This window comes from Sylvia atricapilla, chromosome 15 (genome assembly GCF_009819655.1).
Source record: "Sylvia atricapilla isolate bSylAtr1 chromosome 15, bSylAtr1.pri, whole genome shotgun sequence".
Taxonomy (NCBI): domain Eukaryota; kingdom Metazoa; phylum Chordata; class Aves; order Passeriformes; family Sylviidae; genus Sylvia; species Sylvia atricapilla.
The window spans coordinates 7,040,162-7,055,450 of record NC_089154.1 but is presented as its reverse complement, the minus strand read 5'-3'; the positions used below and the strand labels follow the sequence as shown (position 1 = coordinate 7,055,450).

Below are 15,289 nucleotides of genomic sequence, written 5' to 3'. Positions count from 1 at the left end.
CTTGCAGGATCCTCAGCCAGGAGGTCAGGGAGGGTGAAAACTGAGAGCTTTTATACCAGTTCCTCATGGGGTTATGAAGGCAAGGAAGTAGCAAGGTAATTGCCCTGGTTTATAGGTACCAGTGGGTACCAGCTGGTGCCTGGCTTGGATGGAGCTCAGCAGTGTCTGTGGATATGGGGGACCAAGGGTTTGGGATCATCTGAGTTGTAGTGAAGTGACAAAGTGACAAAGGCTTGGGTTAATTGCAGCCTCCAGGGGGTTCAGCCTCTGGAGCTGAGCCCCAGCTCTCCCCTGGGAATGCCAGAGGTGGAACATCTCAGCCTGCAGGGCTGTGGGTCAGGTGGGCGAGCTCAGCTGAGCACACCTGGTACCAGCTGGGCTGTGGAGTGTGCAGGATGCCAGCCAAGGTCCTTTATCAGCAGATAAAGGAGAGCAAGGCACAGGAGACCTCTCCAGCTGTGAGACACGACAGTGCTGGCACCCCAGAGACAGGATCCCAGTGTCCTGACACCTTCCCAAGCTCCCCTTGCCCCACACTCTCCCTGCAGCCAAGGAGCACCTTGGAAGAGGCTCTTGGAAATGGCAGAGCCCTGTTTTTGTAGCAGCTGAATGGTTTGTTTTGGAGGTTTTGCTTGTCTGGGCGAGGAGCAGGAAGGCATCTGAGCTGAAACTCCCATTTCCTTTCCTTGGACTTGAGGTGATGCCTAAAAACTAAATGGGCGAGTTCCAGGTATTTCAGAGGAGAAAGGAAATATTTGTACTGGTGACCCTGCAAGGTGGCTGGTTGGAGGTCTGGTCCCTCTGCTCCTTCCCCACACGAGTGCAGATGGGACAGAAGAGTTCAGTGTACAGAAGATGCTCGAGGAGAGGTGGAGCTGGAGCGTCCCTGAGGAAATGTCTGTCCTGCCTGGCAGCACCTGGATTCCAGTCCCAGCTGTCTCTGTGCTTTTCTTCCAAGTACGAGCTGGAAGCAGGTTTGAGGGTGACTCTGCTGTCCCTGTGCAGGGTGTGGCTCAGCCAGGGATGCTCTGTGCCCCTCCACTGCTGTCCCAGCTGCTCTGAGACAGAGATCGCTGGCATGATCAGATATTTTTTTTAACGTCCTTTTTCTGCTCTATTTATTGAGCTTTTATTTTGCACATTTCTTGGACTTCTGCATTGGTGTTGCTGGTGAAGGCTTCTGAATCCAGTCTCAGCTTGGCAAAGAACTCCCAGACAGCAAAATCAGGGAAAACAAACCTTCTAAAGAGACATCCATCCCTGTTACTTATCCCCAGTTTCCTGGAATTGTATGTAATTTTCCTGCCAGTTTGGCAGAATTATTTTCATTTGGATAAATGAAGTTTAAATGTCAGATCAAACCAAGAAATAATTGATGAAGGGGTAGAAATAACAGGTGAGACAGCCAGGAGAAATGACAGGAGGTGTTTGTAGGGAAAAAGGTGAGATAGGAGATGGCAGGAGAATGGCTCTGGTGGCAAATTGTGCCCAGCCCTGTCCTCTCCTGGGAGCTCAGCCAGAAATCCATGAAGGATGAGAACCATCACGTGGGCTTGGAGTAAATGTTTTGATGCTGCTAAAAGAAAATTTAGGCCAAAGGAGATTTTTCTGAAGATGAATAGTGAAGTTTATTAGGAAGAAGTGGAGGCTGATGAGTGAAACTTCTGCTTCTTCTCTGACTGGCAATTCAGCTTAGGGAGGAAGATGGTGGGTGAGGAGAGAGCTGGGCTGGGCAGGGAAAGTTTGGTTTGGGTGAGCCGAAGGCTGTTGGGGTTACTGGGAGCAACTGGAGATGTTTTTTTTAAACAGTGTTCCTTTTAGAATGGCAATCTGTCCTGATTTCAAATGGAAAATATTCTTTGTTGCTTCTTCTTCCATTTTAAGCCTTTCCAAAGAGAGACAAAAAGATGTTGAAAACGTAGAGTTGACGCATCAATTGTGTAATTATGGATCAGGGCTTTGGCATGAGATACACACTTGGAAGTTCATCATAAATTTCTCTCTCTCAGTTAATTACTACTTGAGTCTAAAGTACTTCTTAATGACTTCTTTGAACATAGATTAGACTTGAACATCTTTTAAGAGGATGCATCACATTTAGTACCACGTGTGGCATGGTGTAATTGCTCCAGGTGTGTTGCAGAGTTGGGGCACATCCCGAGACTCCTGATCTCTTTTTACAGGTTATATGAGCAGCAAATGCTTTATGGTTTGGGGAAAGGTGTTTTCTTTGGCGGGGAAAAGCGCTCTGCCTTCAACACACCACATTTCCAGTCAGGATTCTGGCTGGAGTTTGGAGAGAGGCTCTTCTGAGGTCTGGTAATGGAGGTGTGAGAAAATGGGGTTGAACAAAGGCTGAAAATGTTGTTTTTTTTTCCTTTCCCTAGGGATCTTTCCAATAACAGGATCAGTGTTTTAGATGTTGAGCTGTTCAGAAGCCTGACTTCGCTGGCAAAGCTGTAAGTACTTGCTGTGCCCCCCAGTCCTCCCAGTGCCCCCCAGCATGGCTGAGCTGGGCCTGGCTCATGTGGCACTGGTTGGTTTTGCTCTTGCTCCACCTCATCTTGCACACCCCACATGGTCCTGTCCATGGGCTGCTTCCCTGAGGCCTTGAGCTGCTCAGTCTGGTGATTTGGGAATTACTGGCATTTGGGTTGGGCAGGGTTTGACCCTCTCTACTGCTGGGTGGAGAGGAGCTCCAGGCCAAAGAAGGAGAATTATCACGAGATATCTGTTGGTACTGGAAGGGACCTTAAAGCCCTTAAAGTACAATTTCCATGCCCCAGGGTACTCCAAGCCCCGTCCAGCCTGGCCTTGGACACTCCCAGGGATCCAGGGGCAGCCACAGCTTCTCTGGGCCAGGGCCTCCCCAGCCTCACAGGAAAAAGCTGCAGTGACGAGGAACTTGCTTCTAACGTGAGGAACTTCTCTCTCTTTTACAGAGATATAAGCCACAACCAGATTTCTACATTAGAAGATGGAATATTTGATAATTTATTTAATTTAAGTGAAATGTAAGTTCATCTTCTTTGTTTCCCAGTTCTTTATTTAGACTTTTCCTTGAAACATCCCTTCCTTTCCTGCTGGGGTGGGAGGCTGTGCTGACTTAGAGAGATATTGGGCAGGTGCCCACCCAAGCAGCTGCTTTTTGGGGTGTCTCCAGTTCCTTCCTCAGGCTGTGTCCTGCTCCTGGGTCCTGTTGTCCTTCAGTCCTGACCTCTTCCTAGTCTTTGCCTCTGTCTCCTGGGTATCTCCAGCCTCTGCTGCTGCCTTCTTGTCTTCCTGGCTTCTCTCCCACACCAGCCCTGCTGAGGTTCTTGTCTCTGACCATGCTCTGGGTCACACTGTCCTGTTTGCATGGTCACATCTTCAGGCTGGAGCATCCAGTGATTCCTGCAGCACGGTAGGTCCTGACTGAGGTGTCCAAGTCACTTGAAAATGTTGTCCTTAAGTGACTCGAGTTTTAGGTTTTGGTTTTTTTTTTTTTTTTTTTATTTAAGGTCTTTTGATGTTATGTGTAGAGAGGTGAGGGGGAGCCACACGTTTCTAGGAGAGATCCCTGCAGTCACAGCACAAATGGCAGTTCTGCCTCTGGGTGAGCCAGAGGATTAACCCATGCAAGAGATCTCTTGGTGAGAGAGAGAAAAGCTGAGCCCCTGAGCACAGGACACAAGGAGCACTCTCAGCTCTGGCAGTTTGGCTCACAAGTGGCTCTGGAAAGACACAAAGGCCCAGGGTTGGGTCCCAGGGAGCCTGTCCCTGCTCAGCCTGGTGGCAAAGTGGTGCTTTCAGTCCCAGAGTGGGGGTTGAGCCCTGCAAATGCCCAGCCCCACTGGCATCAGCTCCACACACAGCTCCAGCTCTGTCCTGCTCACAGCTGAGTGCCAAAGGCTGTAATTTTGATCAAGATTAGCTGCAATTAAAGTTTCCCTCTTTTCACTGAACTGCCACATGGAAAGATTATCATTGACTTTGCATTTCTTTTTTTAACAGATCAATTTTATTCCCTTAGCTATTTTTTAATGGGGCTGTAAATTCTCTCCCAAGCAGGAGAGGTTGCCCTCATACCCTGGGGCTCTTGCATGGCAGATTATTTTAGATATGTGATTGTGTCTGTCATTTGCTCCTAATTGCAACAATTACTTGTAGAGTTAAAAAAGTACTTGGAGTACTTGCCTAATTCTATCCTCTAGAAAAATCACATTAATTATTGCTTGATTCCCTATTCATTAACTCCTCTCCCAGTTATTCCAAAGCCTTTTAGTGGAGTGGCACAGATGGGAACAGGGAGGGCTCAGCACACTGTTGTAATTAAGGCTTAGCACATGTCACATTAATCCCTAACTTGTTCTGATCTCCCTCTGACAGAAACTTAAGTTGGAATCCATTTGTTTGTGACTGCAAACTGTCCTGGTTGCCCCGTTGGGTGGAAGACAGAAAAGTGAGAGTCCTTGAGGCAGCGGACACGAGATGTGCCCACCCCCCTGAGGTGGCCAACCTGTCCCTCTTTGATGTCCTGTTCCTCAATGCCACCTGTGGTAAGGGAAGGCTGTGGGTGGAGGTGGCTGAATGGGAGTGATGGGCTCAGGAGCAGCACTCTTCAGACCTTGAGTGACCAGTTCTAATCTAATTAAACATGTTTTGGTCACACAGTCTGTACCCTGGTGCCTTGAGGGCCAGGGCAGTCCCAGCTGGGCTGAGATTAGCCCTGATCACAGAGCAGACACCACAGCACTCTGCCTCTGTGACCTGCAGCCTCAGGCTTTCATCCTGCCAGGGTTTGAACAGGCTGACCTCAAGCACTGAAACCTGGTGGGAGGCACCAAGGACATGCTGAGTTGGGACTTTGCAGGTGGCAGAGCTGCAGTTTGGGAGGGCTGAATGAACACTGCCCTGATGCACAGCCACCTGCACCAGGGGCATTTTTCTGACTCCTTGGCCGGGAGAAATGTCAGGCTCTGATTCACTGGAAAAGGGAGAGCCCTAAGAAAATTAATCCTTCCTGGATGCTCAGTTCTTCTGGAACAAGAGAGAGGGAGGGAGAGCAAGGGCTGCCTATGACAGGCAGCAGGCATCTTCTTTAACCTGGGAGCTGTGTGACAGGAGGATGCAGGGATGGGCACCCAGAGCTGTGTGACAGGAGGATGCAGGGATGGGCACTCAGAGCTGTGTGACAGGAGGATGCAGGGATGGGCACCCAGAGCTGTGTGACAGGAGGATGCAGGGATGGGCACCCAAAGCTGTGTGACAGGAGGATGCAGGATTGAGCACCCAGAGCTGTGTGACAGGAGGATGCAGGGATGAGGCTGAAGGACCCAGAGCTGGTGGGCACCAGCTGAGCTGCCTGGTGAGGCACAGTGTTCTCCAGGACCAAAATCCAGGTCGTGGTTGTTCCTCTCCCCCTAGCAAAGCTACGCCAGCTTGCAGCATCTTGCAGGAATTATCAAAGGGAAAAACACTTGGCGCTGTTACTGCTCTTGATAATCAGTTGTTCCCTCTTGAACTACTTTAAGCCAGTGTGGAAACAACAATGTGAGGCTGCCTTCTGGGCAATTCAGTGTAATGGGAGTAGGCTGGGAGAGCCTGCCAGCTCCTGACAGTTCTCAGTGACCGGCAGGAGATGAAGAATGACCAGGCTGGTGGTGGAAAACAGAGCAGTTCCCGTGCCGTGCTCCTCTCCGGGGACTGTTCTTAGGAGAAGTGGCTCAGCATTTGCAGGAAGGCGGTGGAGGAAGCTGGACAGTTGGATGGGTTTGATCTGGGAAGATCACACTAGGCTGGAGCTGCTGAGATGTTTGGAGGAGATGTTGTAGCAACCAGCAGCAACAGCGGCGCAAACGTGGTGGGGCCGCGTGGGCAGAGGCCGAGGCAGAGGCCCTGCCTGGGTGTTTGTGGCAGGGAAACGTCCCAGCCCATGCAAGCCAGAGAGAAGGGATGACACTCAAGAGACTGAGCTGTTCCTCTGGGCCTGGGGCTGTTGTAGCTCTGTGTCCGTGCCCTTGTGTGTCTCTGTTCCTTGTCTCACCACGTGTTGTTCCTGTGCATCCTTTCTGCGGGCATCCCTGCACCCTCCTGGGGCCTGGCATTGCCCTCCTCTGCAGCACCACATGTTCCTGCAAGGAGGGGAGCTCTTGGCTCTCCTGATGGAGAAAGGTGTCTCAGGGAGTGGGCCTGGTGGAGGGTCCATTGGTGTCTCCCCTGTGTCCGCAGCGTGCCACTGCCTGAGGGTGTTTGGTTTTGGGTTTGCTGCTGGAGGTCCCAGGCAGCACGTGGTGAAACATTCTGCACTGACCAAGCCAGGGTACCGCCAAAGGACACCCTTTTGTCATGGTCTCACTTGGTAGCAAGTCCTGTGGGCTCCTCTGAGTGTCAGACTCGGTGGCTCGATGTCCCATGGGAGTGTCAGGCTCTCCAAAGCCCTGTTTTATTTACTGAGTGCTGCTGCTCCATAAATCTGTGTGACTGGCTTGTTATTTCTGTCATCACTAATTAGCATAAAGAGTTTGGAAACTGTTGCTGGGGGATTAAAGACTTCCCAGGCAAGTCTCAAAAAAGGAAATGCTCAGAGTGGGAGCTGAGCAGGAAAATTCCATTGCCGGGAATGTGGGGTGGTTCTCTTGGAGGGTCTCACCAATCCTTGGCATCCCAGAGTCTGTTTTGCAAGAGGATCTTCTGTTCTGTCCTGCAGGAGCTCAATACATCACGTGTCTGACAGGCAACCACACTGAAGAAGCTGAGTATGTCATCCTCTTCACATCTGTCCACCCTGGGAACCTCACTGAGGAGACCTGCAGTGCCCTCTGTTACTCCCAAGACCAGGAATATGGGGGTTTCAGCTCCCAGGGGCAGTGTTTGTGTGGAACTGCCCACGAAACAAACTCTTCCTCCGGCTGTTTGCCATTTTGCACTGAGCATTTGTCTGGGCAGGGCTGTGGTGGCCCCTCACTCGTCCCCTTGCCCTTCCAGGCACAGCTGCCTGTGTCTTTCACAGGACTCCAGCCCCGGTACAGCCTGCACCAGCCTGTGCTCTTCAATGTCAGTATTCCCATTGCTGTCAGCACTTTACTGTGGGAATTTGGGGACCAGACTGAGGTTCTCAACACCACTGGACACACAGCTGTGCACAGCTACGCCTTACCCGGGCAGTACAACGTCACTGCCACCATCCTCGTGGGCTCCAGGGTCCTCTACCAGCAGGCAGAAATCGAGGTGGTGGCTTCACCCCAACAGCTGGAACTGCAGTGTCCTTCCTTGGTCGTGGCAAACGAGAGCCTGGACATCCGGATCCGCAACAGGGGCGGCACCGGGCTGGTGGTGCTCTACGGGATCACTGCAGAGCCTGGAGAGCTGGGCAGGGGTGAGCAGGGCTCCCTGGGGTGCTGGGGTGGGTGGCACAGGCTCCTGGGCCTCTCCCTTGCCTCTCCTTTACCAGTGAGGAGTGAGGGATGGCTCCCCTGGGCACTCCTGGCTGAGCAGCGTTTTGCACTCTTAACACCAACAGGGTTTGTTTGCTTCGGGGCTGGGACATTCCTGCAGCCTCTCTGCCCAGACGGGGTTGGGGTGTGTGGTCCGTAGAGAGGACATCACCCTTGTGTTCTTTCTGCAGCAGTTCACCCCATGTGCCCCCCTGAGGGCTTGGTTTTCCCGGGAAATAACCACTGCTACCAGCTGGTGGTGGAGAAGGCGGAGTGGCTGGAGGCACAGCGGCACTGCCAGGAGCTTGGGAATGGGGACCTGGCTTTCGTCAGCAGCCCCGACATCCAGAGCTTCCTGGTTGCTCATGTCATCAGGTGAGTGAGGAGGGGAAGGGTTGGCATCACCTAGGGACAGGTTTTGAGTTCCTGAGGGCACATCTGCAGAGGGATCTGCCCGGGCTGAGCGTGAGGAGGTGGTGGGATTGAGGCTGCTGAACAAAGAGGAGGAATGAGCAGAGCTCCAGCCCTTGCTGGACTTGGCTTCTTCCCTTTAAGGCTGTGGAGGGAAGAAGAGGAATGGGGCAGAGCAGCTGGAAATCACAACTGGGAATTGAGACATTGGGAGGCTTCTTGTACCCTGTGTGTGTGCCTGTGGACACCTCTGAAATGTGAAAAGGGGTCCTGTGCCCTTAGACACGGCTGCAGCCCAAAGCCCAGACCTTTCCCCTCCTGTCTCATCCTGGGAAGCAGCAGTGCTCCTCTCCAGCAGCATCTGTTCCACCTCAGGCCTGGGCTTTATAAACAGAGGGTGCTGCAAGTGTCAGCCTTTGATTAAATCCGCCCCTCTGAGTGCCCTTTCTCCAGCCAGTCATTCCGGGGGAGGGAGGACAACCAAGAGAGCTATCAGGGCCTGACAGCCCTTGTCAGCACTCCCAGCTGCAGCTGTGGGACATGGGCTCCTCACAAACACATCCCAGAAAGCACATGGAAAGGAACAGCTGCGTGTGACGTGGGCTTTGAACGCTCCTGCTCGAGGGCTGACAGCCCCTTCTTCCTGAACTTGTATCCGTGCCCTGTTCCCTTCACACGGGGCTGTATCCAGACATTGTGAACACGTGCTCCCTGCTCTGGGGAAGGGAGGCTGTCCCTGTGCACGGGTGAGGAGTGGCCATGGGTGCTGGGATGTGGCAGGGATTGCGTGTGGAGCTGCTGGGCTGCGGCGCATGGAAATCATGAGAGCTCGGAGGGAACGAGGCTGTTCCCCAGCTGCTGCCCCATGGCCCTCTGCTGCCCAGCCCCCTCTAGTCCATGTATTTATTTTATTAATCCATGCAGATAAACATGGAGGAGGCAGCTCCAGGATGTGATTTTCCTGGTGATAAAAGGCGAATGGGCCGAGCTGCAGGATTTTGGAACATACAGCTTCCATAGTTTCTTGGGGAAAGATGGCAGAAGCAGGAAGCTGTTTCCTATTAGGGCACTGAGCAGGTCTCCTCTCCTTTGCCCCTGGTGTGGGATGGCCTCCCCAGGAGCAGCATGTGCTGAGCTGGTCCCTCTCTGCCTGCAGAAGTAAAGGACCGTCCAGGGATGGGACCATCCACTTTCTGGGTAGCACAGAGCCCCTCTGCCTTTCCAAGACTCCCCAGGCTTGTTCTGCTCTTCCTGCTCCAGGAAGGCAGCTCAGTCCTTCCTCAGAGGCAGAGGAGAGCTCACATCTTCCTTTGAAAAAGGGCATTCAGAGTCCTCCTGTTTTCCCTGCAATGGAATAATGGGCTGGGCAGTGGGGCAGGGTGGGAGCCAGCCAGCAGCTTGTCTTTTAGTTATTCCTTTCTTCTTGATTTTTTTTCCTAATGACTTGCAGTTAGATCATAGCTGGAATTAGAAAAGGAAAATCTCCACTGAGTTTTCCTGATGGCAGCAGGCAGGTGGTTTCCTACCCTGCTCTCCCTAATTCCCTGCCAGTGGTTCAGGAGCAGAACACAGACCTTATTTATTTTTTAATCTCATTTGCAGTGAAAACTACTGATTCACGGAACAAGTTATTTTTGTCATCGTTTTTCAGCATGACCTCATGAATCATTTCAGCCTGGGGGTGGAGAGGCACCAGTCACCACCAGTTATCTCCCCAGTCTGCTTTGCAGAGCCATGGTACCACCCTGGGAGCACACTGGGGCAGGCAAGGGCAGGGCAGGATTGATTTCCACCAGCAGGAGGGAGCGTGGAGAAGGAGCTGAGAGCTTGGAAGGGTGCAGGATGTTAATATGGAGAAGTTAATAGAAGTTAATATGGAACAAATGCCTCCCTTTCTGCTGGGTGCGATTAGAAACAGCTCTCCAGGCTGTTTGTGGCTGTGAGAGACCTCTCAGCACTTTCCACCAGGACCTCTGCTGGGATTCAGCCAGTTTCCAAATGGGGCAGGGACATTTCATCTCCTAAAATGAGCCTGGCACTGTCTTGTGTGGGGGGTTCAGCTGCCTGCAGTGCTCCAGCCTCTGTCTTTCCGTGGTGGCTGAGGAGCTCATCATCTCCAGGAGCTGCATCCAGGAGAACTCCCAGACCTGGCACTGCTGAGCTTTAATCCTGCACTGGATTTAATCTCACCTGCAGTGGAGAATTGACTGGTGGTAAATCCCATAGGTCTGCTTAGGAAAAGCACAAGTTTTCTAAGGGATTCAGCTTTCCCAGACAGTTCTGTGTGACCAGATCATTCTTCCTGGGTTGTGACACAAAAGAAGCTTGGCAGAGTCTGGGAGTGTCATTTGGTGACAGTGTTCTGCTCAGAGCGGGGTGAGGCTCAAGTCAACCTGCTGGTCACAGATTCATGGAATCATGGGATGGGGTTGGAAGGGATCTTAAAGCTCATCCAGTTCCACCCCTTTCCATGGATAGGGACACCTTCCACTATCCCAGATTGCTCCAAGCCCTGTCTAGTCTGGCTTTGGACACTCCCAGGGATGGGGCAGCCACAGCTTCTCTGGGCACCCTGTGCCAGGGCCTGCCCACCCTCACCAGGCTTTGGGGACAGAGGTGAAAAGGCTGGAGGAGAGCTGTGATGTGGAGGGGCTGTTCCTGAGGTTCTGGTGGTAGAGTGGATACTGAAACCTTTTAGTATCTCCACGAAATGCAGCCCATGACACCCCAATGGAGCTGCTGTTATTATTTTCAGAGAGAACCATAGATGGCAGCTATCCTAGCTCTTTCTAATACCCATGATTTCCTGAAATCCCCCCTCCCCCTTCTTCTTTTTTTTTTTTTTTTTTTTAATTTTTTTTTTTTGCAGGAGCCTCGATGTCTGGATTGGATTCAACGATTTTGCAAGCTCTGGAGCGCAGCAGAGAGGGGAAGGATTTAATCTGGAGAGCTGTCAGAACTGGCTGCCAGGAGAGCCCCATCCCTCCAACGCCGACCACTGCGTGCGGATGGGCCCGACTGGCCAGTGCAACACGGACCTGTGCATGGCCAAGCACAGCTACGTCTGCGAGTACAAGCCACAAGGTGGGCTCTGCTTGCCCTGCTGGCCACCCAGGGTGGGCAGCTGTCCCCTCACTGGCATTGCTGTGGGTTCAGGGAGAGGCTCCTCCAGGGCATCACCACAAAACGAGCGTGCATTGCGACAATATTCCCAAACGCGACTTTCAGAAACCCAACTTCAGCCCGAAAGAAAGGGTTTGGTTACTCCAATGTTTGCTGTGAGCAGAAGGAGAGACAGGAGCAATATTCTGAGGCAAAGCACTGGAAATAGCTTTTCTCTCTTATCTGAGCTGCTGCCAGGATCTGAGGCCGTGGTGCTGCCTTGGTGTCCTTCGCTGTGTGTTTTGGGAAGTGTTGGGGTGGCTCTAAAGTTGATTAGGTGAGGTGTGATGTGCTGTGCAAGTTTGTGGTTATTCGGCTTTCCAAATCTTCCACGCCAATGTAGGAAATGAGAAAGAGAAGTAGAATGGACATGAAACAGGGGAGAAGATTTCTCTAAGAAGGAAAAGCCGTGGCCAGAGGGGCAGGTCAGTGGGGCAGCAGCAGAGAGCCATCAGTGTTTGCCATGGTGGAAACCAGCTGGTCGTGGCCACATTTCCCAAGAAGTCCAGGGGCGCAGGGAGGATGAGAAGGTGCACCTGGTGCTTACAAATTCCAAGCAAATCATTAGTTGTTGGAAGGGAGAATTGCTTGCACAGTTCCTAGAAATCAAAACTGCTGAACATTGCAAATGAGAATGTTGTTTGTGCTGGATGAGAAAGAAATCAAGACACCTGTAAGGAGAAGGAAGGTGCAGGATTATGGAGCTGCTGCTCTCCTGAGTGGTCCAAGCCCTGCTGCAGCTTCACAGGGTAGAGGGAATGGCCTCAGGCCCTGCTGAGTCTCACAGGCTTTGTTCCAACATTTCCTTTGTAAACAGGAGTTCTCCTAAACGCCGAAAACTTCTTTGAGGGAGACGCTGAGTTCGCCACACACGAGGCCGTGAGGAACGTGAGCGAGGCTGTGCTGTCAGATCCCTGGCAGGCTGAGGAGGTGAGGGGGCTTTGCTCATCCTGCTGCTGCTGCCCAAGGGTCCCTGGGGACACGGGCAGCTGAGAGCCGTGCATGTTCTGCAGGTGCTGGAGTTCCCAGAGCTGGCGTTCAGGCACGAGGGGTTTCTCACTGCCCTGGAGTTTGTGACACAGGAGCTGCACCAGCCCATCCAAGCGAGGTTCCAGGTGTACAGACTGATGGATGGAGAAGGTGAGGCTTCTCCTCAGCGCATGTGGGGTTGTTGGAGGTGACACCATCAAACTGGGGCTGGCCTTGTGGCCCCTCTGGTCCTCTGACCCTTAAAAGCTCAGAGATTTGGTTCTATTTCTTGAGGAGATCAAAGTGGAGGATCCACAGCCTTGGAGAAGTGATTATCCTGGAGAAAGTAATAGGGGGAGAAACCTCTCTCAATGCATGAGGAGAATGTGAGTGAAGGCACCGTGTGGGAAAGCTCATTAATCTTCCGAGCTGTACTTTTTACTTCATGAAGACACACGTCAAATGGGAATGTGTTCTGGTCCATCTGGCCCCACGGGTTAACAAGGAAGAACATTTTTCTGAGCCCATTTCTTCCTGATGGATGAGATAATCTAAAAAGCCTTTTATTCCTTGTACAACAGCTCAACAGTCACAGTTTTGGCAACAATTAATTCTGCAGCAGAATGTTTGTTGTAGTGGTGGGGTTGGCTGGTTACAAAAGGATCTTTTTTGACACTGACAAGCTGATACTTTGACATGGAAACATTAACTTCAGAAAAGTTGCTTAATGTGTTTTCAATGTCAAGGCCAGCTCTTGCTTTCACTTGGACTCACTTTTGCTGTAGCACAGATCCCTTCAGAGTGCAAATTGGTACATTCTCACTGGAAAAGAGACAACTTTGGGTTTAATGATCTTGGTGGATTTTTCCAGTAAAACAGGACGTTTATGTAGTGGCAGGATGTGCTGCAGTTGCAGCTTTTACTAAGTGGAGCCATCATCAAAATGAAAAAAAAGAGTGTATTTGGAGCAAAGAAGTGCATTAGTAGTGTTACTTGTCAGAGTGACTATCCCCGATTTCTCTTTCACTTCTTCCAGACTACCAGGAGGAAAACAGTGCCACAGAACCATTCCCCAGCACTCAGGATGACGGGAACTGGACGCTGCTGGAATGCCCTCCTGGTTTCCAGTGGTGTCCTTTGACGAGTTTGTGCTCGTCCCACAACAACTGCTGCAATGGAACCGAGTGTGCCAACAGTTCCTTTGGCAGCAGCCCTGCCCCTGGGCCCCTGCAGCCCAACGACAGCCAGCCCAGCTATGAACTCCTCAAGGAGTTCCTCTTTATGGTACCAGCTGGCCCCTCTTCCCAGTATCAGGTCAGTGTTTACTGCTCTAAGCAGTGACTGGGTGGGGCGGTTTTCTCCTGAGGGCTTTGGGTAAGTTTGGGTTGTTCCCAAACTTCAGTGGCAGATGGAGTCACTGAAGTCCATTGGAATGAAAGGATGTGCCCAGTGGCACATGGGCTGTGGGCTCCCTGCTGTCCCCCGTGCTTGGGATGCTGGAAGGTGTCCCCTGCCCATAGCAGGGGGTGGAACAGGATGAGCTTTAAGGTCCCTTCCCACCCAAACCATTCTGTGTTTCTATGAAAAGACTGTGCAGATACCACGGACTCTTTCCATGGCATTAACACAGTGGAGATGGAGCAGAAAGCAGATTTCTCTGCTGGCACATTTGGTTCAGAGAGGCCAAGGAGGGTGGTGTGGTGAAAGGTGTCCCTGTGCTGTGTTGGGATAAGGACCTTTTCTGTTGGTTCCCACCAGGCAGAAAATCCAGCGTTTTGCCTGGGCAGGAGTTGGGTGCTGACTGCTCTTAACGTGAGGCATTAATCCAAAACCCTCTCCTCTCTCTACAGGTCACATTCAGTAAAGAAAACATCTTTGTCAGGGCTGGGGATGTTTTCAGCATCCAGCACAATGCAAACCCGGGCTCATTCCTCCGGTGCCACCCCAGTGCCACCTCCCAGGACGGCGGGAACTCCTCTGAGTGGTCCCTGTCCCCCAGCTCCGTGGATCAGGGGGGATCAAACAGCACCGTGTGCTCTGTGCGGGTTCGCTACGCCGAGGAGCAGCTGGTGCCAGTGCTGAGCCCCCACAACGCGGGGCTGGAGCACCCTGGGCTCTACAGTGTCCGAGCCAGCGTGGACAACGGGCTCTTCAGTGCCAACCTGTCCTGCAGCTTCCGTGTGGCCTCCCGTGTGTCCGGCCTGCGCGTCATCCACCCCACCCCGCAGGGCTCCAGGGTGTACCTGCCCACCAACCACACCACGCTGCTGGTCAAGCTCTCCTCGGGGGTCAACGCCACGGCCAGCTGGCTGGGGGACAACCGCAGCGTGCCCTTCGTGGCCACCTGCCCGGCACCCTTGGCCCCTCTGTGTGCCAGGGAGAACAACGACACCTGGTTTGCCGTGGTGCAGCTGGGAGGCCTCGGGGAGGGAGTCAGCACCCACGTGCTGGTGGCAGAGAACTTGGTGAGCTCCCAGAACATCACGGTCACCGTGAAGGTGGAGGAACCCATCCGCGGGCTGAGGGCCACCCCGGACCCCGAGAGCAGAGTCCTGGTGAACACACGAGTGGTGAGTGTTTGCTGCTGTTCCAAACCCATCCCCGGTGGGTTTAGTCCTCCCCTGTAGCTGGCAGGGTGTGTTTGGCTCGGGGGGAGTGGGGCAGGGGGGCACTGCTTGCTGCTAAGCTGCCAGGCCGTGCTGCCCGCGCTGCTGCAGGCACAGCATGTGGCACCAGCACCGGTGCTCTCCAGCAGGAAGGCAGCTCAGCTGCACATCCCCCTGCAGCCCCTGAGGTAAGGCAGTGCCTCCTGAGAGGGAACACTGCCTGTCCAGTTCCCCAGGACACTGGAGGCATTAGGAAAAGCCAGTATTTACCTTGTTTTGCCTTGTCTGGGTTAGGTGTTCGTTGAGGTGTTTAGATTTGTTCTGCTAAATCCTTATATCAGCTGGCTGAAGCTATAGAGGTGTTTCATCCCTCAAAGTCTTGGGAGTTCCTCTGGTGTTTGCAGTCTTGTTTTCTCCAGCCCCGGGAAGCTGCTCAGTAACTGCCCCAAATGCTCTGTACAAGCTCTGGCTGCTTCTGGCAGATCCTGTGCCTGCACCTCTCAGTCTCACCCTTCCTGCTGCCACAGGCTGCTCAGGAGGCACTGCTGGAGTGAGGAGGGCCGTGCCCTGTCCAACCCCTTCCATCTTTGGGTCAGGCAGCATGCCTGGACAAGGGGCAGAGGCTCAGCTTACAGCTGTAGCTAAAGCCAGGCTTTCTGCAAAGATTTCAGAAGGTTTTCTAGTCAGCAAGAGAGACCCGATGACAAGAGCAGAGTGCTGGGCTGT

At 52.7% G+C, this 15,289-nt stretch overlaps 1 protein-coding gene across 1 annotated transcript in view; it reads left to right on the top strand.

Annotated features, from left to right (window-relative positions):
- The window catches only part of PKD1 (polycystin 1, transient receptor potential channel interacting), a 79,129-nt gene that overhangs the window by 29,706 nt on the left and 34,134 nt on the right, over positions 1–15,289 (top strand). The window contains exons 2-11 of the mRNA XM_066329917.1: positions 2,388–2,459; positions 2,943–3,014; positions 4,369–4,538; positions 6,689–7,357; positions 7,607–7,790; positions 10,696–10,910; positions 11,806–11,918; positions 12,002–12,128; positions 12,994–13,271; positions 13,808–14,527. Coding sequence (XP_066186014.1) covers positions 2,388–2,459; positions 2,943–3,014; positions 4,369–4,538; positions 6,689–7,357; positions 7,607–7,790; positions 10,696–10,910; positions 11,806–11,918; positions 12,002–12,128; positions 12,994–13,271; positions 13,808–14,527 — 2,620 coding nt within the window. The remainder of the gene's footprint in view (positions 1–2,387; positions 2,460–2,942; positions 3,015–4,368; positions 4,539–6,688; positions 7,358–7,606; positions 7,791–10,695; positions 10,911–11,805; positions 11,919–12,001; positions 12,129–12,993; positions 13,272–13,807; positions 14,528–15,289) is intronic.